At 38.4% G+C, this 26975-nt stretch overlaps 1 protein-coding gene across 2 annotated transcripts in view; it reads right to left on the reverse strand.

Moving 5' to 3' along the window:
- LOC117403101 (cerebral cavernous malformations protein 2 homolog) overlaps positions 1-23017 on the reverse strand; it is a 28941-nt gene extending 5924 nt beyond the window's left edge. The window contains exons 1-6 of one of the 2 annotated variants that reach the window (XM_034005064.3): positions 22614-23017; positions 3027-3203; positions 2405-2488; positions 1602-1785; positions 637-773; positions 132-267 (exon numbers count right to left, since the gene is read on the reverse strand). In XM_034005064.3, the coding sequence (XP_033860955.1) occupies positions 132-267; positions 637-773; positions 1602-1785; positions 2405-2488; positions 3027-3203; positions 22614-22643 (748 nt within the window). In that variant the 5' untranslated portion in view covers positions 22644-23017. Of the gene's footprint in view, positions 1-131; positions 268-636; positions 774-1601; positions 1786-2404; positions 2489-3026; positions 3204-5636; positions 6410-22613 lie in introns of those variants that run through there. The other variant, XM_059023766.1, reaches the window with a different exon arrangement.
- Positions 23018-26975: the final 3958 nt, after the last annotated feature.

The raw sequence follows: 26975 nt of genomic DNA on the forward strand, positions 1-26975 counted from the left end.
CTTGGAAACCACATTTGCAATGCATGTTCAACTCTACAGCCACAAGGGTGGAAGAAGCAGTCACGTGACAGCTAGATGTCGTATTTGCAGTTTGGCAACACATTCAAGACAATCAAACTGTCCACACTTACCACTGTACACAGACATGTGCCTTGTAGGCGTTGTGGCCCCATCGAATATTGCTCTATCTAAAAAGTCTATAGTAGATTCTGTGTAAACAATCTGGAAGACCTGGCTGAGTAGTAAACAGAGTTCCTCAGCTGCTGCCTAAAATAAAGACAATGCTGAGTGTCACATGTATGTATATATTTTCAAACATTACAATAATAATGCAGAATACATGCAGCCATTTTAATTGGAGCCTAGTTGCGCAAGTACCAAGTACAGCTCAGTGTTTACATTTAGATCCTGTGCAAATGAAAGGCAAGTGAGATTTCCATTCTTACTGTGTTTACTTTGTGTGTAATTATATAGATTGTGTAATTATATATATATATAACGTTGTATTTTAACATCTGCATTAACTTTCATGGCCAGTAATGTGTTCACAACAAAAATTGATTAACTACCATTTCCCCTGCCTCAAAGATAAAACAATACATTATTTTCAATGAATGCCCAGGACATTTTTCATACCTTGTTCTCTGCAGCCAGCACCACCAGACAGCACACCTCGACCAGCACAGCACCACTCTCCGACAGGGAGCCCAGAGCCTGAGACTTGGAAATCTCAGGACACGTGCTGGGACAGGGAGAGCTTCCAGGATCCTGAGCTGGAAAAACAACCAGGCAGGCTTTCAGGAATATGATCAAGCCCTTCACCCTTCATGACTTTGACTGTACTTTCTGCATGGTCTATTGAGCTCACATGGAAAGCCAGTTACTGTTATCAATCCAGATCAGCCCCTTCCATGTGTAACAATGAGCAACTTGTTTTGTTTTACAGGTACAGCACCCACAGCAGACTTTGTAGGAATATTAATAATAATTCAACAGAGAGAGAGAGTTAATTATTCCATTCCCTCTTTTGACACTCAAAAAAGCTTGGGTTGTGTGGTCTTGGTTTGTCTTTCTTTACCTGAGTTTTTTTTTTTTGACTGCAACCCTGACACAAACAGCTTAATGTAGTGTTTCACAAATGTGGCCACATCTGATCCCTCCCACCCCAGTAGTCCCCAAGCATCTCCTCACTTATTCAACCTTTAAATCAGGTATTAGCAATAGTAATCACTATGCGGCTGTTGACATGTTTTGGGCTTGCATTCCCATTCGTAACTGAGACTCTGCCCAATATTTGTTAAGCACACACTCACTGTTTGCACTGATCAGCTAAGCACCGCACTTCTGACTTGCCTCACAATTCTGTGTTTTGCTACTCTTTCTGTCGGCACCTATTAGACAGCCGTATGAAAGCACAGAAATGCAGAACTGCGGCCAACAATTACTAAATGATCTGGCTAGAGAACTACTGCCAAGCTACAGACCACTGTTGATATTGACATCAAGTTCTAATGGTGTAAATGCATGTTGAAAATAATGATTGCATCTTTTGTTTATGAGTGGCGAGGCATCAAACCCTGTAGTTGACTCTGAATTTGTACCTGTCTTCAGCACTACGAGGTGCAGGGAGTCATCTCTGATATAGGACACGGCGGCAATGTCATGGATGGGAACCCTGAGTATGATATCCTCACCATCTCTCCACAGCAGTTTCACATTGTAGGCAGACAGGCTGACCAGTGCATCATGCTCCGCGGTCAGCTGTCCTGGAAGCTGATGTGCTTTCTGAGGAACAAGGGACACGTACGTAAGTGAGTTACCCAGTCACCAATCAAGCCACCACAAACACACATACTCAAACAAGCAGTAGTGTTAAATTTAAGAAAACAGTAATAAACAGATGGTTCGAACTATTGCAGACTTTATTAAAGTGCTTAGAAGTCACACTGGAGCATATGTTTTGTCTGCTATAGCTCAGTTGTGACTAATTAAGTTTGCAGTGAAACCTGGAATGGAGCCTTACTGTATTTCTATCCCTGTTAAAAAAACAAAAACAAAAAACAAAAACAAAAAAAATAAAACACAAGTTTAGTCTGGTTAGAGCTAATAACTTAGATTCCACATTACTGCAATTAAGTCGACGAAGTGCCAGGAATCCAGGGTTCAAAATACAACCGAGACTCACAGTATAGCCTGTAATCCTGCATGTTACTGGAGCTCCCAGAGCCTCTGGCCCTCCTGTCCAGCTAAATTCTCAGCTGATGTCTGGAAATACTTTCTATTACTCTTTATTCCTGAACAGACATGAATTTTGGAACACTCAAGCAAAATGGAAGACAGTAGTAACTCCCAGTCAGAGGATCCTCTGGCAGTGTTAAATACTGTAGTACAAATAAGAACTCACCCTTGCATTGTCGACCAAGTGTAGTACTTCAGTCCGACTGGATGGATTCAGGTAACCTGGCACTGAGGTGAGCTGCCCTAAATACTATAGGGGAGAAAAGAAAAAGCTAGTCTAAAGACAGAGCTATATGCATCTTCTATAAATACTGTTGCATTATTCAAATTCAGACAAGAGGGTTTAAGAACATAGCTTACAATTAAAGGCAATCTCTTAACACAGCTCATGTGAAAGTGGATAACTGTAACCTGGATTCTGATTCCCCTTAATAAAACAGTAGAATATCTCACATCTTTCATCACTCGTGATTCTCAAGATATAGCCCGCTCAATATTCCTGTCACAAGGGTCATTGGAGCAGAGATCAGTAAGGTCAACTGCCTGGTAAAATATGCAAATCAGCAGGGATGGGGTGGGGGGAGGGAGGGGAAGACCAACATAAAAAAATGGAGTCAGGAGTTTAGATTCTAAAATTTGCTTATTTCAGAAATATTACTAAAGTAAAGTAAAACCAAATACACTCTAGGTCACTTAAACAATCTTTTATTTTTTTCCTCATCGAATACTCTGTTTTCCTATTTTGTACATCTGTTTGAAGATTATAGAGCATGAAGATTATATTGTACCTTGACCTCCTTCTCAATGTAGTCATTGAGCAGTATGTCAGGGTCGACCCGGTGGTCTGGGAGGGACAGGGGGACGGTGTGCAGGGGTCTCCTCTCAGTCACTTTCTCCTGTGCCTTCTTGTCCCTCCCCTTCTCACCCTTCAGGAAGACACGCTTGAATGGTGAGACGATACCAGGCTGGAGGAACAAGCAAGCATAGGTTAGAACGCAAAGTACAAATGCAAAATGTGAATATCAGTATTTTTTTTTAACTGAATACAAATAATCTTCTCATTGAGGAACATAACTTGAGATTTCATGCAGGATTTGTTTGTTACTTTTGGAGCCAACGTACCAAAAATGGATTGCTGTATCAGTAAATCTTCCCAGAATGTATCGCCAAGCTCCTTGGTAAAGCAGGCACTGGCATCCCATTCATATATTGTTTAACTTCAGGACTCAGCTGTACAGTAAAGACTTCTATTGCCACACAGCAACACAAAACCGTCCAATTTACAGTACCAATACAGTGGCTCTCAAAAGTAATCACCCCCCTTGGACTTTTCCACATTTTATTGTGTTACAACATGGAATCAAAATGGATTTAATTAGGAGTTTTTGCCACTGATCAACACAAAAAAAGTCCATAATGTCAAATTGAAAAATAAAATCTACAAATTGTTCTAAATTAAATACAAATATTAAACAGAAAATAATTGATTGCATAAGTATTCACCCCATTTGCTATGACACACCTAAATAAGCTCTGGTGCAACCAATTGTCTTTAGAAGTCACATAATCAGTTGAATGGAGTCCACCTGTGTGCAATTAAGGTGTTTCACATGATTTCAGGTTAAATACACCTGTCTCTGGGAGGTCCCACAGTTGGTTAGTTCATTTCCTAACAAAAACTACATCATGAAGACGAAGGAATATTCAAAGCAAATCCGGAATAAGGTTCTTCAAAAGCACCAATCAGGGGTAGGATATAAGAACATTTCTAAGGCATTGAATATCCCCCAGAGCACAGTAAAGTCCATTATTAAGAAATGGAGAGAATATGGCACAACTGTGAATCTGTCTAGAACAGGCCGTCCTCAAAAACTGAGTATCCGGGCGAGAAGGGCACTAGTCAGGGAGGCCACCAAGAGCCCTATGGCAACTCTAAAAGAGTTACAGTCTTTCACGGCTGAGCTGGGAGACACTGTGCATACGGCAACAATAGCCTGGGTGCTTCACAAAACTGGCCTTTATGGGAGAGTGGCAAAAAGAAAGCCATTGTTGAAAAAAACTCACATCAAATCTCAGCTAGAGTTTGCCAGAAGGCATGTGGGAGACTCTGAGACCAAGTGGAAGAAGATTCTATGGTCTGATGAGACCAAAATAGAGCTTTTTGGCCTCAACGCTAAGCGCTATGTTTGGTGCAAGCCTAACACCGCACATCATCCTGAGAACACCATCCCTACCGTGAAGCATGGTGGTGGCAGCATCATGCTATGGGGATGCTTCTCTGCATCAGGGCCTGGCAAGTTTGTGAAGATAGAGGGCAAAATGGATGCAGCAAAGTACAGAGAAATCCTGGAGGAAAACCTGCTGAAGTCTGCAAGAGACCTGGGACTTGGGAGAAGATTCATCTTCCAGCAGGACAATGACCCCAAACATACAGCCAAAGCCACACTGGAGTGGCTTAAAAACAAAAAGGTCAAAGCCCGGACCTCAATCCAATTAAGAATATGTGGAAAGAATTGAAAACTGTTGTTCACCAAATGTCCCTATCCAACTTGACGGAGCTTGAGAAATTTTGCAAAGAAGAATGGGCAAGAATTGCAGTGTCCAGATGTGCAAAGCTGGTAGAGACTTATCCAAATAGACTCATGGCTGTAATTGCTACCAAAGGTGCCTCTACCAAATATTGACTCAAGGAGGTGAATACTTATGCAATCAATTATTTTCTGTTTTGTGTTTGTAATTAATTTAGAACAATTTGTAGATTTTATTTTTCACTTTGACATGATGGACTTTTTTGTGTTGATCAGTGGCAAAAACTCCTAATTAAATCCATTTTGATTCCATGTTGTAACACAATAAAATGTGGAAAAGTCCAAGGGGGGTGAATACTTTTGAGAGCCACTGTACATGCCTGTAACTGTTGTTCACAATGGTTTGTTAAAACTATATTCAGAGGTTTCAATATTCAGAAATGTAGTATTTGTAATACTATTTAAATGCATTACTTTAATTATTTAAATAAAAAGAAGTGTTGCAAAAACTACCATTTGTTCAGGAAGTTTAGCAAACATTTACACAAAATTCAGCTTTCCTTCCTCTTTATTTCAAGATCAAAACGTACCACTCAAAGAAAAATAAAACATCTACATTTGTTTTACAAAAAATATGTAAAAACTTCCTCTACAAAACAACCAATTTTTTGTGTTAACACCATGAAGCCTTAAAAAAAGAAAAAAAGAACCAAAGCCTATCAAGCAATGCACTCCCAAAGTGCTAGATTACAGCAGATGACACCATGTACTGTGTGGCCTCTGACCCGTGACTCTGGGCACTTGGGATTACTGACAGCTCTGTTCTACTTGCTTGAGTGTAACACTAATTTGATAACAGGTGCACCTTACCTCATTCTCCATGAAACTTCAAAAGAATCTGGAATTCACAGGACACTATACAGTAGCTTTCGCCACGCCAGCCTTTCAACTGAAGTTAGACTTTTCTTTCAGGTTGTTTATGTCTTACGCTCCCCCTGCACTTTTAAGACATCTCATAGCTGTACTATACTGTAGTTCGATTCCACAGCAGATGAGCAGGAAATGAAGTAACCACTACTTCCTGTCATAACATTTACTGCTCACATCCGCCTGCATTCTGACGTTCCACGCTTCTTTTGTAAAACCTCTCTGTAAACCACAAACATATATAAACAGAGTCTTTAATTAAAAAAACAAAGTGCAAGACAAGCTCTAAGCAGAGCCCAGTCAAGGCACCATGATTGTCCAAGAAAGTGGTCCGTCTTCTTAGATTTAGACCTAACGTACATTTAACTTTCCCATGATGTTCAATAGCCTATCAATATACTACAGTATACTAACTGCACAATAGATTTTACCTTATTTTAATAGCTATCAAAGTAGCCTACTTCATTTTGGGGCATTTTAGAACCCCATATCTTATGAAACATTGACGCTTGGACTTTACTGCAAGACTCTAGAAACCACTATTACAGGGCTTCCCCTTTATAATGCCATAGTCAGAAACCATAGACCAAAATCCTGTATTTGTGTTCATGGAAAATGCCACAAATGCTGTGACCGTTGTGCTTTACACTTTGACAGTATTTTTTTTCAATATTCGTTGACTGCATTTATTTTATATTTGATGCATATGGCAGTTTATGCAGACTTATAACTGTTTATTATTGCAATGATAGATATTCCCTGTGGTAATTTCTATCAGTCTCTCTGTGTAAATGAAATGTAAATCAGAGGGACAGGGACTGCAAGCAACCAAAATATGATCCCTGTGAGCAGGCCATCTAGTGGAGAGTTTAAATGGAAAGCACATTTGCCCTTCACTTTTTCAACAATGCGGAAATGCCCCCCTTACATTGCCCCCCTCGACCCCACCTCCCTCCAGAGCTACCGTCCTGTCTCCCTCCTACCCTTCCTCTCCAAAACCCACGAGTGGACTGTACACCGCCAGCTCTCTGCTTTCCTGTCCAACCACTCTCTGCTTGACCCTCTCCAATCTGGCTTCCGCTTTGCTCACTCAACTGAAACTGCCCTCCTGTCTGTCACCAACTCACTAAAGTGTGCCCGAGCTGCCTCTCTCTCCTCTGTCCTAATTCTTCTCGACCTCTCTGCTGCCTTTGACACTGTTGATCACTCTATTCTACTATCATCTCTTGCTGACCTGGGGATCTCTGGCACTGCTCTGGCCTGGTTCTCCTCCTACCTCTCCAACCGCACTTACCAGGTAACCTGGCATGGAGCAACCTCCACACCTCACCCTCTCTTAACTGGAGTCCCCCAAGGGTCAGTCTTGGGTCCTCTCCTGTTCTCTCTCTACACCCGCTCCCTGGGCCCCCTCATCGCATCCTATGGTTTCTCATACCATTTCTATGCTGATGATGCTCAGATTTTCCTCTCCTTCCCCACCTCTGACTCCACCACCTCCTCCCGTTTCTCTACCTGTCTGTCTGCTATTTCCTCCTGGATGCACTCGCATCACCTCAAACTCAACCTCTCTAAATCTGACCTCCTTTTCTTTCCCTCCTCCTCTGATCTCTCTATCTCTGTTCCTCTGGAATCTACCACACTCTCTCCCTCTTCCTCAGCTAAGAACCTTGGAGTAACCCTGGACCCCTGCCTCTCTTATTCCCAGCACATCTCCACTCTGGCACGCACTTGCCGATTCTTCCTGAGCAACATCCGAAGAATCCGACCCTTCCTCACCAACTATGCTACCCAGCTCCTGGTCCAGGCCCTGGTACTCTCTCCTGGCTGGCCTCCCTGCGTCCGCCACCCGTCCGCTCCAGCTCATCCAGAACTCTGCTGCCCACCTGGTGTTCTCTCTGCCTCGCTTCGCCCACGCTACTCCACTACTCCGCTCGCTCCACTGGCTCCCGATCACCGCTCGCATCCAGTTCAAGACTCTTGTACTAGCCTACAGATGCCTTGACCAGACTGCACCCAACTACCTCCAGACCCTCATCTCTCCCTACACCCCCACTCGACCTCTCCGCTCCGCCTGCACTAGAAGACTAGCTCTACCTCCGTTACGCTCCCCTGCCTCCAGAGCCCGCTCCTTCTCCACCCTTGCTCCGCAGTGGTGGAATGACCTTCCTACAGATGTCAGGACTGCCCAGTCCTTGACCACATTCCGGCGCCTCCTTAAGACTCACCTCTTCAAACAGCACCTGTAGAACTCCTCTGTTTGTATCCTGGGACACTATCACCCTTCATGTAAATGTGCTTTATTTTGCTCTTATCTGCCCCCTATTTTACTGCATTTAATCCTGTACTTCAGAATACTGTAATCTGCCAAGTGTTTAACCTGTAGTACTTTGTATTTAATCACATCCTGATGTAACTATCACTATTTAATCATATCCTGATGTAACTATCACTATTACCTGCTGTATTATTGAATTGTGGTTTGTCACACTTGTACTTTGCTTGAACAAAAGTTATTGTATTTCTTGCTCTTATTGTACTACTTGTATTGTAACACTTGAAATGTATTTGCTTACGATTGTAAGTCGCCCTGGATAAGGGCGTCTGCTAAGAAATAAATAATAATAATAACAATAATAATAATAATTGCTGCAGTACTAAAACTTATATTTCTCATCAATTTGTTTGTATAATCACTTGCTGATCGTGACACTATTTCCGATGTATATGGTCTCAATACTACGAAATATTTTCTCCCTCAACAGTAGAAAATCCACTGCAATGAATGTTATATCCTCTTACACTTGATGCATCCCTTCAGTTATCGCTTAATCAAAATAAATTGGGTTAATTACTGGGTCATTCCATATGAAATCAATTTTTCCTTTGATTTGAATATGTTTGCCTTTGGGAGAAGTGATTACAGTGTAAATTTTAGGCCTGAGTGACATCCCGTTCATGAGATACAGGTCATCAAAGTTGACCCATTGTGGACCCCCCACCCAACCTTTCCATGCTTATAACTTCCTCCATAATTGACACAGAAAGGTAGTTGTCGTTTTAAAGCTCTCGAATAGCACTATCTTCTCATTCTGTGGAAGGTTCTGTGAAGTATAAGATGAAAAAAAAGTTGTGTGATTCTGTGACCTTTGACCTCACCCAGGTCAAATCGCGTAACCTTGGATTTTTGTCAGTGTTTGACAGATTGTAGACGAGACCCTTACCTACATTTCCAGCAAGTTTCATTTTGTACCTGCTGTTGGTTGAGGCACAGCAGAGTTCAATGCAGTGTCAGGTGAATCTTATAAGTGAAGAAGTATTTAGTTGTAATCAAGTATACTCACCTGTTAAATTGAAGCTGCACTTTAAACGACTTGTTCTCTTTCCTATCGTTTCCTCAAATTACAGCATCCTGACATTAAGATTGGCTTCTCCAAATTTGCAGAGCTGAAACCAAAGGAGTATGTATTGGCAGGCAGTAGTGGTACACATGCTCTGTGTGTCTGCACAACACACCAGAATGTAAAGCTGATGTTCATTTGTCCTAAGCTTCCACAACTGAGTGCCAGTACAGAAGTGCCATTGAATCACTATCGGCATTACTTATCTTACCTCATGTGTTAACCACCTAATGTCGATTGCCACTTAGGAAAGTGTGAAAATTGTCCATCACTTGAAGATTTCAAGAGTCATCTACAAATGCTCTTTCAAGATAGCTTGGTGGACGAAGTTGAGTATTGGAAGTGGACTACAACTGACAGATCCAACCTTCAGACAATCAATGAACCTGTTGATCAGTTCATAGAGACTTTCACAAGCCATCTCCAATGTCTTATTCAACATTTTTTCATCGCAAAGATGCAGACTGCATATTATTAATTTCTGAGGGATGAACCCCTTCAAGAAAATGAATTCCTAGTTGTTGGTGATTTTGCAGAAAACTTTACTTTCATCATGCAAGATGAAGCACAATAACACCATTGGAACAACTCCCAGGCAACCATACATTCTTTTGTTTACTATTGGCGAGACAAAGATGGGAATTCTCAGCACATCTCATATGTTGCAATATCAGAATGCATGACTCATGACACAGTCGCTGTTTATCTCTTTCAAAAGCATCTTTTAAGGTTCTTGGAGAACAAATTTGGGAGGCACCTGAGAAATCTATTACTTCTCTGACCGGTGTGCAGGGCAATATAAGAACCATAAAAATGTGCTCAACATATTCCAGCACTTGGAAGATTTTAGCGTGGAAGCAGAGTGGAACTTCTTTGCAACATCCCATGGTAAAGGACCCTGTGATGGTGTAGGAGGAACCATTAAACGAATGGCAGCAAAAGCCAGTTTACAGCGTCCATACCATGACCAGATCCAGACTCCATACCAATTGTACAGGTTTGCAAAAGACAACATTCCTGTTCTTGAAGTAGAATACTTCACGATAGCACAATGGCAAGCTGAGCAAGCTTTTCTGGAGCAACGATTCCTCAAGGTAAGAACTGTGCCTGGCACACGGCACCTACACTTCTTTCCAACCAGTTTCCAAAGCAAAAGTCCTTGTACGAGAGTTCTCCCAGTCAACAAAACAAAGAGAAGAATCAATCCCAGTCGAAGAGGATGTCCTACCATTTGACCAAGTGAAATGATATGTTACTGCTCAGTATGGCAGTCACTGGTGGCTCGGGCTGGTGGTGTCTGCTGATCGAAACGGGAGGCTGAAATTAACTTCCTGCACCCGAATGGACCAGCACAATCATTCTGTTTCCCACACAGTCCAGATAAATTTATTGTAGACATGGGGGATGTGCTAACAACTTCTTCTTAGCTTCAACAGGAAGGACAGACACCTTGAGAGACAAGGAGATGCCAAAGCATCAAAAGTCTTGACAGAGTGGCTACGAAGGAACAGGGCTCAGTGATTCATTGGATTTGAACATTGGATTTGTAATTACAGCTTCTGGAGAAGCACCACTTAAAATACCAAACATGCGCTGACAGAAGTACCACTGGTGGGGACAAAATTAAACATGCATAGTTCAGTGTTCAGTGTTGATTTATATTTAATTAATTGTATTTGTTTGTTTTAGCCAATTGTGTAAATAGGGCACCTTGGTTAACTCATTAATATATTAATAGCTGTTACAGCTGCACCAGTTCACTTGTGTTTATTTTTATTAGGTGTTTTTTTAATCGCTTCACTTAGAAGATTCACCTGACACTCTGCATTCAACCCTGTTCTGTGCCTCAACCAATGGCAGGTAATGAAACTTGCAGGAAATGTCGATAAGGGTCTAGGGTACAATCAATCAAAAACTGACAAAAATCCAAGGTTATGCGATTTGACCTGGGTGAGATCAAAGGTCACAGATTCACACAAATTTATCTTGTATTTCACATCAATTGTGGTATAATGAATAGTCCTATTTGGGAGCTTTAAAATGACACCAGCTTTCTATGTCAATTATGGAGGAAGTTATGACCATGTCAAGCTTTGATGACCTGTATCTCATGAATGGGAGGTCACTCCAGCCTACAATTCTCAGTGTAACCATTTCTTCCAAAGATAATAATATGTGCAAAAGTTTATCAAAATCAGAGGAGGTCAAGTGAAAAATGGCGGTTTTTTTTAATGATTTCATATAGAATGACCCTAATGTATCAAGATCAAAGGACAAGCAAAACTGTTATTTTCTACATTTAAAAAATTGAGACAATTTGAGTGCCAATGAATAAATACTTTTAAAATGTATACATATCAGTACACAAAACATTTATGAATACAAAATAAGCCTAAAAAAAACTGATCAAATTATAACCAATTCACCATAAACAAGGAAGCTGAAAATACTGAAAGCGTTGTATCCTCTGCATGTATCACTCAGTCATGTATTGTAATATAACACTTAATGCTTGTCATTTAAGGTTTAACTTAAGAAATATAACACTATGCAGTAACTGCTATAGGAAGGGAGTTTTGTTTCATGATATCCTAAAAAAAAAAAAAAAAGGATGATGTTATAAAACACAGTATAAAAAAAGAACAACTGTGCTATGAAAAAATGATACAAAAAGGTCCAAGTCAAACAATGCACAATAGGGGCTAAAATGTCCCTCAAATTTTGTATGTAACAGGCACTACTGCTACTACTAGTAATGATGTACTTGACCATTTCTGGATGCAATACTGTGTTTTTTTCTACATGTACATAGTTATTTTTGGTTTGCTTTGTATTTCATCTCTCCGTATTTTGATATACATTATGTTTGTACAGTTGAGACTTTGTATTTCATATCTCTGTATTTTGATATACATTATGTTTGTACTTGAGAGTAAGAGTGTTTTGAAAGTAGTAAATGCTTAAGCAAACTTGAACGTAATGTACTGTAGAGTGTTTTGAGCATGAGAATGTTTTGAAAGTGCGTAGTGTTGTTTTGAATGTAGAAGAATGTAGAAGCAGTAAGTTGTGTTTTGAGCATACTACACCTGTATAAATGTCCACTTCGCATCCCGCACAGAGGGAGAACACAAATGTAAAACGTCATTAAGTGGGGTTGGCATTGCAGAGGAGATGAAAGGAGGTTTCAGTTCCGAGTGACTGTTCTGTAAGCATTATGAATGCCTATTCATCACTGCTACACCCCGTTAGAAGATTGACTTTTCTGCATTTTTTTAACGCAAGACTGCGAACATGAGAGTATATGTGTACATTTGTTTTAAGTACTCGCCCAGAGGACTACTGAGTTACAGTCATCAACTAGTCCTCATCACATTTAATTCGCCTTGGGCGAGTGTTTCTAACCCTAGTCATATATCTCAGTAAACTTGTCTGTAAGGCATTAAAAGCTCATCAGAAACTCACTTGCTTTTTTATCATTCACTGTGAATACTGTGGAGGTGGTCATTTGTACATTTGTCTGTATTCTACACGTGAAGAGTTTTAGCTCTGATATTGTTACAGCCAAAACTTTGTTTTGTTTTCACAATTTCAAATTTCCAGGCCATAGAGTAGAAGTTCACAATGCACAAAAACTCAAGCCAGTTATTTTTTTTTTTAAACCAGTCATCGACTTATATACACTAGAAGAACATGAAACATGATGTTTCAAAGGGGAGTTTGCTTTAGAAGCATTCAGTAATAAGAAAGTATTTATATAGTCTAGTAAATTGCTAACCAGAATATTAATTTAAAAAAAAGTGCATTAGACAAACTTCTCTGCAATAGAAATAAGTTTCTTCAATACAATTATCTAAATAAAGAGCAGAATATATTTACAGGTACATGTATATAAAATGTACATTGCTTTCATCAGAGGACAATGGCATTTTTTCTTTTAAATCTTTAACCCAACTCAATCTTTGTTTCTTTATCCCATCACACACTTCAGATTGGATCACTGTGGCTTGCAAATATTTATCTACAGTATTTGTTTTTTCACACTCACTGCTTCCATTTGAGGGAACCGTTACATTATAGACCTGAAATTAACATTGTTCATCAAGCAATTTTAATTGTTTAGAGTTTACATTTTTTAAGATTTTCCAAACATTGACAGTTCAAAATTTGTCCTATATGTTTAACCACAGGTAAGGATATACTGTGGATGCTCGTGGCTCTGCTTTGCCTCCTAATGTCTGAGGCAGAGAACAAATAGCACAGCCTTGTAACTATGACTTCCGACTACACCGTTATAAAGGGGGAGCACTGTATCAACAAAGGTGAAAGCATGTAATTAAAAAATACTGAATCACACACTCGCAGGACATCTTAATGTGTATTCGGATTGCCAGTTTATTGTCTCTGCTAGTATCTCGGGTGGATATCAAAATTTTAAGATACGTCAAAGTCTTGACATACTGTATATACAGTGGGACCTTCGCCAGTCATTCTGCCTAGGATGTACGTACCCAGCTGGGGTAGATCAACATGATCTACACCCATGTTACAGTATGTACATTTCAAAAGGTAAGATTTATATATGGAGGGACAAGTTACTCCACACTGTATCCCCCAGATTCTGATACGCTGATATAATCTGTAGCATGCCTAAACTCTAGTAACCACTTTATCACAATTGGATAAGCAGTTCTTTAGGTAAAACAGCATAACACTCTCAATATATTGCCTGGGATATGCACTCCCAGAATGGCTTAATAATACTTGTGTTCTGCCCTCACAGTTCTGATGGAATCTACAGTTAAATGTAGTAAGGATGGGCCCACTTAATTTCCTATTGGACAGGGTTCGACATCATAAAAAACAGCAAAATAGCTGGCATGAAATCTGTGTAGGATAAAACAAAAAGGAATTGCATCCTGCTTGACATTTGCATGCCCTACCCTGTGTATTTGTGTAGGGGCCACAGATGAAGGACTACTTGCACTGTATGAAGAAAATATTTTTCAGTACAAAAATAAAAAAAAAATGGTTGTAAAAATGTTCAGTACTTGTATATGTGGAAAACAAGTAGTTGATCTGAAGTGAAATAACGATGTGGGTATGTACCTTAACATAATTGTTATGACCATATTTGAAACAATGTAAATATGTTCTTAATATTTCTGTAGGATTCTAAATGTGTGGTGTTCAATGACCAAACTACTGCTACTTTTTTTTTTTTTAAATGCTTTTTATGGTGACTTTTCTTGCTCGTGGTGGAATAATAACAATATACAATGCAGTTAACTGTGCAGTACAATACATTTCTATGTTGAAAAATTATATAAAAAAACAACAAAATGCATCTAAATTTGAAAATGTTACATGGATAGACTCTGTGCTCTAAAAGTACATCCTTACGTTTTACTAAAATTTTACTGACCCACATTACAAGAACATAATAACTGCCTTGATTTTGCACTAATGTTAATTTCAAGCTTCTATTTTATTATGCACTCCAAGCCACCTATAGATGTTTGCTACTGCATTGGACTATAACCTTTCACATACTGTGTACTTATTGATTATAAGTACCTTTGTGCTTTACCATGATTTACTGAACGTTGCTATGCTTTTATACAGGATGCCAATAATACAAAAAATGCCCAAGAAGATGAAGCCGAGTGTGACAAAATCTCCTGGGACACCCTCTACAATAGGAGTGTCCAAAGTGGGCTCTTCCAGTCCTGGTCTTTGCAATCTTGTTCAAAATTGTTTAATTGAACCAATAAAAATCTGTAACCAGACCTTGAAGTAGTTCATTATCTCATTTTACTGTACCTGTTAGACCTGGAGTGGAATAGCCCTCCAGGGCTGTGATTGGACAGCCCTGCTAAAACACAAGAATTTCTATAAAATTTCTATAGAAATGCTATAGAAATTGTATAGAAAAACGGGCCACTAAGAACTAGACTATTCTATAGAGTTTCTATAAAAAGAAAACTATATAGATTATTATATAGTTTCTACAAGAACTTTATAGAATATTCTATTGAGTTTCTATAAAAAAAACTATAGATTATATAGTTTCTGTAAGAACTTTATAGAATATTCTATAGAGTTTCTATAAAAAAAACTGTATAGATCATTATATACAGTTTCTATAAGAACTTGATAGAATATTCTATAAAATATTAATAAAATATTATTTAAAATATATACCAGATATAGAACATTTTCTAAAATGTCCTACAAAATCTCATGTCTACATTTTTTTTGTCAAGATTTTCTTTATTTACTGCATAAGAAGGGGCTTAACTTTGTAAAGCAATTCAATTCATGTAAATTTAAGCAAGTAGTCATACTGACAGAAGTCATTTTTTTTAAATAATATGTTCTAAATCAATCAATTACATAAAACTTAAAAGATTATTATCACAAAATACTATTCCATCAATGGATTCTAACAAGGAAAACTCAGAGAGATTGTGCTTAATAAGAACTGTTTATTTTTTTTATTAGTCTAGACAGACATCAGTACAGACTGATCTGTTTGCGTACTTACATTGCTTAGGCAGAGAATGAGAGGTAAGAGGTAAGTGGAAAGGGGGAGGCACATTTAATTTCTTGTTAGTTTATAAAGAAGGTGTTAATTTTTGTATTATTTCTTTAATTTTATTGGCTAAACTCTGTTTTAAAGTCCCCAGGTGTGCGCCTGGAAATGTCTTGATGGTGTAATCTGTAAAACAAAAAGGAGTAAACTAATCAATACATTTTTAACATGCAATTAAATGTTACAGCAAAACAACTGATACAGAGAGAGTTGATACTAACTTTTCAAGATTAATTGGTGGTATCACCATATCATATGAAATTCAGGGTATTCTTTTTCTTATGGTTTTGTGTGTCTGAAGTCCTGTAAGATAAACTATAGCTAACACACAATCTCAATTATAAAAATCCCATTTTTACAATTAACTTTAATCACTTGTCAGCACGAGAATGGACTGTTGTCTGCATACCCCCTTACCCTCCCAATAGTAATTTATTTACATTAAGAAATATGTTTCAATCAAACTTTCGTTTATATAGCACCTTATTTAACTACCTTCACAAAGCGCTCTATGCATCTATCATCAAAGCGCTCTATGCATAAAAACAATTCAAACACAGTTACAAATATTTTAAAATATTATTAAAACCTACAGTAAGTAAACACAATAGAAAGACAGCGAAAAAAGCTAGGTATTTTATTTAGATTTGAACAGAGAAAGTGCAGAAGCATCACAAATTCCAGAAAGTTGGAGATACAGAGCTAAAAGAACACCCACCAAGTTACAAGCTTTGATTTTGGAATGACAAGAAGGCCTGAATCCGAGGAACTCAAGTTTCATGTGGGGACATAGCAGGACAGTAAAGTGGACAGGTATTCAGGGCCAGAGTTCTGGAGGGATATGTAAGTAAACAAGTATGTATTTAGATACACTTACCCAAAATTTACTGCACTTTGTCCTTTGACAATGCTTCTTTTCGGTGCACCTTGAATGCACTGCTTTTTTTCCCCATTAAGAATTTTTTTTATTAATTCCTCCTTTATAAAAACATTCAGGAAGAGTCCCCGGGCAAATTTGGTAGAGCTTCCTCCACTACATGTGGACAAGAGATTAAGATGAGAGATTTGATATAAATACACACATACTATAAATTATTGTCTTGTTTGCAATACTTGTCAATCAATTTTCATCCAACAGAGGCATTATTAATAAAAGATTAACAGCAGTAACCATAATTTTGATCAGATTGTTTGTGGGTGTCTGTGTGCAAATATACATTGTAAAGCACTGTTAAAATTTTAGTTTTTAAAAATTAAAATAATTTTATAAGAGAACAACTATTTTTATCAGTATACAGGAAAAAACTTTATCAGCATATCAACTACAGTGCTCCCCCATCCAGATGATTACGAATATATCGTGTACTTTTAAAAATAAGATTGATTCAAAATCGGGGGTGTTCATTTTATTATGGCAGAGCACTATAAAATTGATATTAGTCTATTATTATTATTATTATCATTATCATATTTTCTTATTATTTTTATCTTACCACACTGTCTCTGCCAGCACTTGGAAAATCGGTGCATGCATGACTCATATTTTGGTTCTGTCTGCAACCTACAAAAAAAATAAAAACACAATAAATAAATAAATAAATAAATAAATAAATAAATAAATAAATAGTTAAGGATATGGTTTGTCAACAATCAAATACTTCCAACAATAATTAGTTTCACAGTTGAGGTATTATTCTTTTCAGTTATTAAAAAAAGGTGCAAGAATGTAAATATACCTATTGTAGATAATTTACTTTCTGTTAACACATATCTCTGTGTTCAGCAATTATTTCATCTCGCTCTTTCTGTGCATGCAGCAGCTCTTGTTCCAGCTGGTATATTTTATTTTTAAGTTTTTCCTTTATGTTTTTGTACTTCATTTTTAATTTAATTAACTTATCCTTATAAATCAGGCTGTGATTCCTTCCCTGCAACCTGCTCCTGTCTTTGTTTATCTTTATTCAAAATGTTTCTAATAGAGATGTTGCTGGTTTTTGTTTCTTGTTTCTTTTTATTTTTATTTTTAATTACCAATAAGTTCGCACAAAACACAACTGAATACAGCATTTATAGTTTATTTATTTTTTATTAATTAAAATGTACCTGGACTAAGATAAAACCCGCCGGATGGAGCAGAAAACAAAATCTGATCGTCCCGAAACTGGTTAGATGGAACAGCTTACATAGAAACAAGAACCATCTTCATAGTAAGATTTTCTTTTATTAATTAAAGTGCTCCCGGACCAATGTAAAACTTGCTAGACTGACATAAAGGCTGCCCAAATTCTCTCTGCACGTGGTGTCTATAGGGTCTAGTTCATTATTTATTTATTTTTTTGGAAAACTATTGAGGTAGTAAATATTGCCAATAAAAAAAATTGAAACTGTTGCTGGGTTTTATTATTATTATTATTATTATTATTATTATTATTATTATTATTATTGTCACAAAACATTTTTTATTCATTTTTTTACTGGTTTCACAGACCCTGGTTAGCACTTATCTTGGATTGCTTAGCCTGAAATAACATTAGGTAGTCCAAGATTAGTGGTAATCTAGGTCTGTGAAACCAGCCCTTTTACTACATTTTAGCGAAAAATAGTATCTCAGCCGCGTATAAAAACTATAGAACCGACGAGGCAGTCAATTTGACGTTTTTCACTTTTAAAATTGAGATTAGGCTACTCTGCGTGTGTGAAATATACGTGGTTGTCTGTCCTTGACTTTTGCTAAATATATGTTATGTATTAAATATCCTGACGGCGTTTGAAAGGCAAAAACACACAAAAAAAGTTATATTGACTATACTAGGCCATAAAACAATAACATTTCGCTTATACAGGGATGATTCGGGAGAACTGTTCTTTCATTCATTTTCATTACAATTTCGCTCTTAATTACCTAATTGGCTTTATTTGACCAAATCAACCCCTTTTCTAGAATAAAAACAGACAAAAAACAACACTTACCCAGTTTTCCAAGTTGTCATCACTGTCTGACTCCTGTACTGGCTGTGCTGTGATTTTCTTATTTCTTAATCCACGTCCCAAATTTGGACTTGTACCCTTTCCTTTTAAATGTACCTCTTTAACCACATTTATAAGATATCTTTCCATCACATGTTGTGTGCCTTTAAAAAATAAAACATCGTTAGAGTGTATTTTTGTATACTGTAGCTAGGTGGACGTCATTATGCAGGTGACATAAACTCAACTTACCGAGAGCCAGAAGTTTTGCCGGTGATGTTCCATCTTCCCAACGACAATCAATTATACTTCCAATACTTCCACGTCTGGGGGTCTTCTATCCACTAGATTAGCATGAACAGTTGTTTTTTTTTTTTTGTTTTGTTTTTTACAAAAAGTGCCCTCCCTGACTTTAAGTACCATACAGCTGTAAGTTAAAGTATAATGGTTAAAATTTTAATTGTCACGCTACCACCCACATGTCCGTGCGGGAGGCAGGATCGCGTGACGTGGGATAGCTTGAAATTATTTCAAAACTCACAGTTATGTTAAAACATTATTTTATGGAAACGGTTTGAACTCTTTATTCAATGGATGCAAGAAAAAGAAAATTGTCATCCTACAAGAGTATGTGTGGGGAAAAGGAAAACTCCCCCGGAGAACACTTCACAGACATAAACGAAGAGTCGCCACCAGCGTTGCTCCTGCCGAGCAGTACAGCAACATCTCCGAAGATGAAGTACTTGTAAGTATTCTTGTTATAACGTTACAATTTTAAGTAACTGAGAGTAAAAACCAGCAGACACAGTGGTACTCCAGGACCGGAGTTGAAAACCACTGGCATAAATTACAAATCAATACTTGTTCTGATAAAATTTGTATACTGTGATACTTATGTTGTTATTATTATTATTATTATTATTATTATTTTCTTTACTGAATATGTGCAATGACAGGCTCAAAGACAATCCATATTACATGGAAGAGGATTCATCTAATTACAGCTGTGTGACAGAGAGTGAATGAATCTGAATCAACAATCTCTCTCTCGACCTGAGAGGGTGCTGTACAACAGGAACTGTGTGCCTCATACTGAATGGTTGGGCAGTTCATTCCAGGGGAAGTCGGAAGCCGGCCATTCAGGAAGGGGACGGCGTCACGGTACCAGGAGTCACCGCCCTAGTACGGTGAGTGACTAATTTTTATTTATTTTCTTAGCAGAAGAAACTCACTCACATTTGGGTGGCAAAATCACCGAAGCATTCAATAAAATGCCAGATGGTATAATAAAGGTAATAGCATTACGTGAAAACAATACATTCTATTATTATACGAAATATAATTAGAAGTGTGATACATATCACACTTGCACCAACAGCCCAAATATGAGGAATTCTAGGGCCCTATTCTGATTTGATTTATGGGCTGCGTAAGTGCTCATATTTGCCCATATGGTAAACAGCGTGGAAATACATTTTATGCACAGTTAACCAAGTCAGATTGTTTTGCTTGTTCGGGGGCATGTAAATGTGTTATATACATCCCCAACAACAACAAAAAAATGAGACTAGAATTCTATGGGATTTTGGTACACCTATTTGGGATGTTGGTGCAAGTGTGATAGGGCTTTCTCATGAAATATCTAACATGGGTCTGATGGAGGTAGTGGTTTCAGAATTACAAATGTGTATAAATGTCTAAGCCTTGTGAAATATAAAAACATATTTACATGTACAAATATTTTCATTTCTATTTCTGTAAAATACTTTCATCTTTTGCACATGTGTATATTTTAATGTTATTTGATTGACTGTCTCTTAATTGCACATGGTTTAAGAAAAGCTATATTATATATGTTATTGAAATAAAAAAATAACACGTAAAAAATATATGTTATTGAACAGTGTATTTAATAAACAACTAATGCAATACACACTCACAAACACAAAATGAATCTTCATGCATTATAACCATGTTGTATCTTCATATATGCAATTCTATTAACATTTTACAGTCATATATGTAATTCTATATCATTTCTATTCACGGTTTAGAGAACAATTTTCTATAGAAATAGTTTTCTATAGAAACATATATGACCTCTATAAAACTTCTATAGAATTTCTATAGAATACATGATTTCTATAAAAATTATATATAACTTTATAGAATGTTTACAGAACATTTCTGTATGGGTAGTAGATACAGCGTCTATTGTACTTGCTGAAGCGTTTTTCTCCTACTGCCAATTTAAAAAAAAAAATAGCCACCGAGCTAACAATTTCATCCCGAGGGCTACAATGAAACGTACTGTCTTTATGTGTATGCATGTGTCTTTATGTGTACGTGAGTACATTAATTATTGTAGATAGTAACTCACAGCCAGTCAACATTTTTGTAAATAGCAACACATGTAATGTACAATAAAATAAACAGTGTCAGTTTCACGCGGAGCTTCGTGGTCGGCAAGGTGACACAGCTGAGAGAATTTTTTTCCTCTGTCATCCCGTTTGCTGCGGTGAGTGTCAGTTTCTCAGCACACAGTACAGTAGTCGCTCAGTAACGAGGCGCAAACAGGTGATTGATCGATCTGTATGAGCGTTTACGATAGTACTTTGCTTAAAAAGAAAAAAAAAAGTGATTTATAACGGTGTTTGTTTTTTAGCAAAATAAAATGTAAGCCTATTAACTAAATGTTAATATCACGTTTCATCACAAATGGATATGCGTTTCTCCACTACATTCAAAACTATGTGAAGTGTGATTGACGTACATATAACAGCCTCCACTGTACATCCCAATGGAAATACGCCTTCTATTGCATAGCAGTTTCACCCACTTCAGGTTTTACTAGGAGCTTGATTAGCCATGTATCAGTACAAGCTCAGGTGCATCTTATTAAACTCACAGTAACCTAAGCAGTTCATGCTCTTATTTATAAATAAATACTTTGTGTGTAGGGTGTCTTACTGTATAAGAGATGGCATATCGTGCAGTTTGGGTGCGAGGCCAGTGAAATGAAGCTGCGTGGTTCTGGCTGCTCAGACTGTGTGGAATGACGTTTTATACAGTAAGAGCCACCCTGCGACGTATTCACTTATTATAAATTACACCAATGAAGATTGTACTCAGGAATGGTATTACAATTATCATCATTTTTATTTATTTATTGTATTGTATTTTTTAAACGTAACATACTTTATGTCTATTCCAAATAAATAATAATAATAATAATAATAATAATAATAATCTAGGTTCTGTATAGGCACGATATGCTACAGTGTATTTATTTTTTGCACTAGATCATGCTAGGTTTTCTTTTTTCCCCCCATAACAAAAAGCTGAAGACACAGTCCTGTAGAAAAAGTGGGAACTATCCTAAGTTTACTGTTTATTTTTAACACTCTAGTTGTAGAAAAGGATGGTATGAACAGACACACCAAAATACATATTATAGAGTACGTGGTAAGATACTGCATTTCTTTTTTTTATTTTCTTTTTAAGACATAACTGTAAGATTACACGTAACATATCGTTAAAAAAAGCCCTGCAAATATATTGCTGTGCCATAGACTCCATGGAGCTGTTTTATTTGCAAACAATACTACTTGTTTCTAACTTTTGGAAATTGTCAATGAATAATGTCTGGATCGCAACACCGACAAAGAGACCGAGACCACTGCCCTGCCTAGCTTCGTATTGTGATTGGATGGAATGGGTGGACCTGTATTTAAATAAGTTAATTCTACACCCCCACCCAAGGCAAGTTAAACCATGTCCTACACAAGCCCTTCTGTATGCACATCTGTAAATAACCGCACTAGCAGTAAGCTCAGCGCAAGCATACCTCAGCACGGGTCCGTAGTCTGTAGGCGCCGTAACGCATCAAAGTATTTTTTAATTAATGGAGAACCATCACTCAACTTATTTTCTTGTTAAAAAAAAAAAAAAAAAAGACGTCACCTTTTTTGCTTTCTTCACGTCATCCTCCATTTCTATCTGTATCGCATCTTCATTGTCATCCCAGTAGAAAGAAGAGTTCCTAGAGACCAAAATGACATCACTGCTGCCACAACAACATTAACAACGATCCAGCAGCGGGGGCACTTTCCCAGTGAAAATAGAGACCCCGATCGCGAACAAAACACAGTTTAACAAGCGGTAACCATTTCCTGACCAATTCCTGGCTCTTTCACAAAAGAACTCCCTTTTGACTCCCAAACCTGCCCCTTGGGCTGCTCAAAACACCCACGCAATCCAGAGATAAGAGGCTTGAAAGAGGTAGCTGAATGAAACAACATCAACTTTTCAATCCTGCCGCCATCTTGGGCGTAGAAAGGGCTCCCAGCGTGCCCCGCGAGGAAGGACTGCTGGAGCGAAATCTCTCCAGACATGGCAAGTGAAGCGACAGCTGCTGTCAGGGGTAGGCGCCAGTCACCCCGTTCAGAAGCAAATATAGCTTTTAGTAAAATCAGATACCTGAAAGAATCAGCTCATTTGAAGAAATGTCGCATGCATACTTCACTACCACCATGTGCACCAATGTATGTCTGTGTTTGGACTACTTTGGAGAAGTTGCTAGTTTGGCAGCTGTACCTACAAGTTTGTTTATAACTGAAGCCCACCCATCTTCAGAAAATGGTAGTCTCAATTCTCAGCATACCAATTTGGTCCAAATATCTATTGCAATTATTAATCTGTCAGTCTCTCACAAGGAAATCTTATGGCAGGCATTCTTTCTAGTAACTTGGCCTACATGAGAAATTAAATACTGTATATGCTGATACTCTTAAAATAAAAGAGCTGAAACTTTAAAACTTTTTGTATTGGATAGCTCTTGGCAGGTGTAGTGTGTTGTGTGTCCATGTACTGTAGCATATTCCTTGCTTCCATGCCTTTACATTGACATTGATGTATTCAATTCAATGTCAATGAAAGGATTATGCGCATTGTGTGCTAGGTATAGAGTTTAATTCATGGATTTATTTCCTCTCCTATTCTCCTCATTTGATATGTAAGGGGCATAGCTGTGTGATGCACTTCCCCTAAAAGCGGGGAGCCGGCTCTTTTGCATAGTGATTAAACAATCGCCAGCGGTGTGCAGTGTCACCGGGTCGTGCCCAGCATCTGCCCAGTTGCAAAATACTCAAGTCTCTTTGACTATTGCATGATGTTTTCCATACATGCCAGGATCCGTAAAGGAAGATTTACCATCGATTTATTTTATTTTTTTTTAGTTTTGCATATTCCAGGCAAATATTTAAAATATTGTGTCATTTCCCACTGGGAAAGGCTTGTGTGTTAAGGAAGGAGACGAGGCGATGTTTCTTTTTTATGGCACCAGGGTATACCATTTATTTTTCGTTTCTCTGCCCAATTGCTTTGGCGCTGACAAGCCCCTCTTTTTTTTTTTTTTCAGAGACCCAGTTCAAAACAAAACAAAAAAAAAGTGCAACCGCAATACTTCTCCTGGCCTGAGTCTTGGAGGCGTTGTCAATCCCACGCAGGACACCATATGTGACAAGATGGGCGTGTGTGGTGAGTCAGGCCTGGAAGGAGTAGCATACAAAGACAGCAGTGACGTAAATGAAAGCGCTGGTGCGCAAGTTTAATTATCAATAAAAAGTTTTAACAAAACAAAACACTCAAAATAAACGACACATGGGCTCCCATGTGGCGCATCCGGTAAAGGCACTCCGCGTGGAGTGCAGGGTGCACCCTATAGCCTGGAGGTCACCGGTTCGAGTCCAGGCTATTCCACTGCAGACCATGGATGGGAGTTCCCAGGGGGTGGTGAACAATTGGTTGAGCGGGGAGGGCTTAGGTCGGCCAAGGTGTCCTCAGCTCACCGCACACCAGCAACCCCTGTAGAATGGCCGGGCGTCTGCGGGCCTGTCTGTAAGCTGCCCAGAGCTACGTGGTCCTTCTACACTGTAGTTCTGAGGTGGCTGCATGGCGGGCCTGCAGAGTGAAAAGAAGCGGACGGCTGACGGCACACATTTCGGAGGACGCGTGTGTCCGTCTTCGTCTCTCCCGAGTGAGGGTGGCAGCGGTGAGCCGGGTTGAAATAAGAAAAATAATTGGGCTTTCCAAATTGGGGAGAAAACAAGAAAAAATAATTGGCAATTCCAAATAAAAAAAAAAAAAATAATAATAATAAAAATAAAAAATAAAGACACAATGGCCAAAACAGACAAACAAAACAGACACACCAACAATCATGCTGGTGTATAACCAGCACGCATAGCAATTGTTATGTTTAAGCTTTTAGTTTCTCTTTCACTCACGTCTCGTTCCGCCTCTGAACACAGTCAACGTTCAGCCAAAGCTACAGGTTTTTATATAGTGGCAGAGGGGTTAACTGGCTATTAATTACTTAGTTTATCCCCCACCACATTCGGCACAGGGTTTCTCATATGCGTGGTTAACAGCCAGTTTGTCAATATTCACTCACCATTGACCACACATTGTCACAACTTTATCTGGATGGGGCATTTTAACCCCATCCAGGCTGTAAACAGTAATAATAAAACTGCGTGTTTTTACACACAAACAATACATTTTAAATAATAGTTCAACAAATAATATAATACACACAGGGGCAGGTTGTACCCTGTCACAGGGTGTTTAAAATATTAAAGGTGCCTCTATGTGACAAAGAGCGAATGAATCCTAGTCAACAATCTCCCTCCTGACCTGTGAGGGCGCTGTATAACAGGAACAGTGTGCCCCGGACTGGATGGTTTGACAGTTCATTCCAGGGTTAGTTGGAAGTCGTCCATCCAAAAAGGGGGGCAGAGTCACAATACCAGAAGTCATCGCCTTAATGCGGCAGGCGATGTGTCAGTCATGGATTGGAGGATACATGATTGCACTCTCTACCGAAGGGGGCGTGACCAAAGGTATATCAGGGGATGTGGCCGAGCAATCTGTTCCTTGGGTATGGTTATGGAAAGACATATAAGGACAAACAAACTGTCATAAAGAAACTGTGAGTTTTGTGTTTTTGCCTATTTATTAACTGTTGTATTTGTCATTATAGAAGGCTAAACTCTGGGAGCTGTAGCTAAACCGCCAGCAATTAAACTCGGACTCCACTTCACCATTGTACACGTATAAACCTGTAAATCTCCACTTTCACTAAGAGCACTCACTCTGGACTTGTGACCGTGTTGTGTTTGTGTGTGTCTTGTTTAGTGTATTATTATTTCAGGACTGAACCCCGTGGTTTACCTGCGCGTACACATCGTTGTGTAGAGCCATGTATTATTATTTATCAGCAAATAAAGAGCTGTTTTTTCACTGTGAACTGACTTGTGTCTATCATTCCTGAGCACTGCATCACCACTGCACCTGTGCACTACAAACCACTTTGCCACACCCTATCAAAACCTTCAAAGTTGTTTTAAACAATACACAGTATGCAATATAATGTATTTGCGTTGCAGGGTGTCGAAAGTTTTGTTGAAATTTCTGTAGCCATGAGAACAATCTGTTGAATGTCATGATCGTCTTGCCTGTGTGAAAGGGTTATGATGGCATTATACATAGATTGCTCAAATTCGTGCTGTATGAATGGGTATTTTAAATAAGTTATTTAACGGCTCAGTAATGGCATTTGTGTGTGAAAGAGGTATTGGACACGGTGCCAGGATTTCAAACAACAGCCACCTCAGCCAAATCCAGAGCCGACACTATTCTGATATTTAAATACTCCGGCCCACATTCAGACGCACAGGTGCAGTTTTCAACACTCCACAGTTAATACACAGCCCGCAACTTTTGAGATGCACAGCTCAAATAAAATACGCACCCGCACCTACTTGCACTTGCTGGCTCTTAGTACATAGGCCCCTAGGTCTGTGTACTGATGAGACTGACATTCTGTGATTTTAATTACGTCTTCCCCCTTCTTTCCCCCATAACATTCTAGATCTACTTCAAAGGACTAGATATTAGTAACAGAGGGTCAGAAATATTTAAATTGGGGAATAGTTGAGATTACCTGCTGTGCTGATCATTACTTTCTGGTCTAAACAAACAAAGCTGATTTGTACCTGTTAATTAAGAATGTCTTTCAGAAAGGCAATATACAACTTTCTTCCTATGAAGGGTTAAGAAGTGCGACACCTGGTGAATACAAGGTGCCATGACTTTCTCCCATGAAATGATCTGTTACCATGAAACATGGCATGTTTAAGTTAATAGAAATTCCTAATTTCCTTATTCTAAAATTTAATTGAAAAATAAACCATTAGGAGGTCAGGATATTGACTTGTTTAACAATCTCAGGGTTTTATATTTACTAAAACTATGAGATTCAAA

The sequence above is a fragment of the Acipenser ruthenus genome, chromosome 5, assembly GCF_902713425.1.
Source record: "Acipenser ruthenus chromosome 5, fAciRut3.2 maternal haplotype, whole genome shotgun sequence".
Lineage (NCBI taxonomy): Eukaryota > Metazoa > Chordata > Actinopteri > Acipenseriformes > Acipenseridae > Acipenser > Acipenser ruthenus.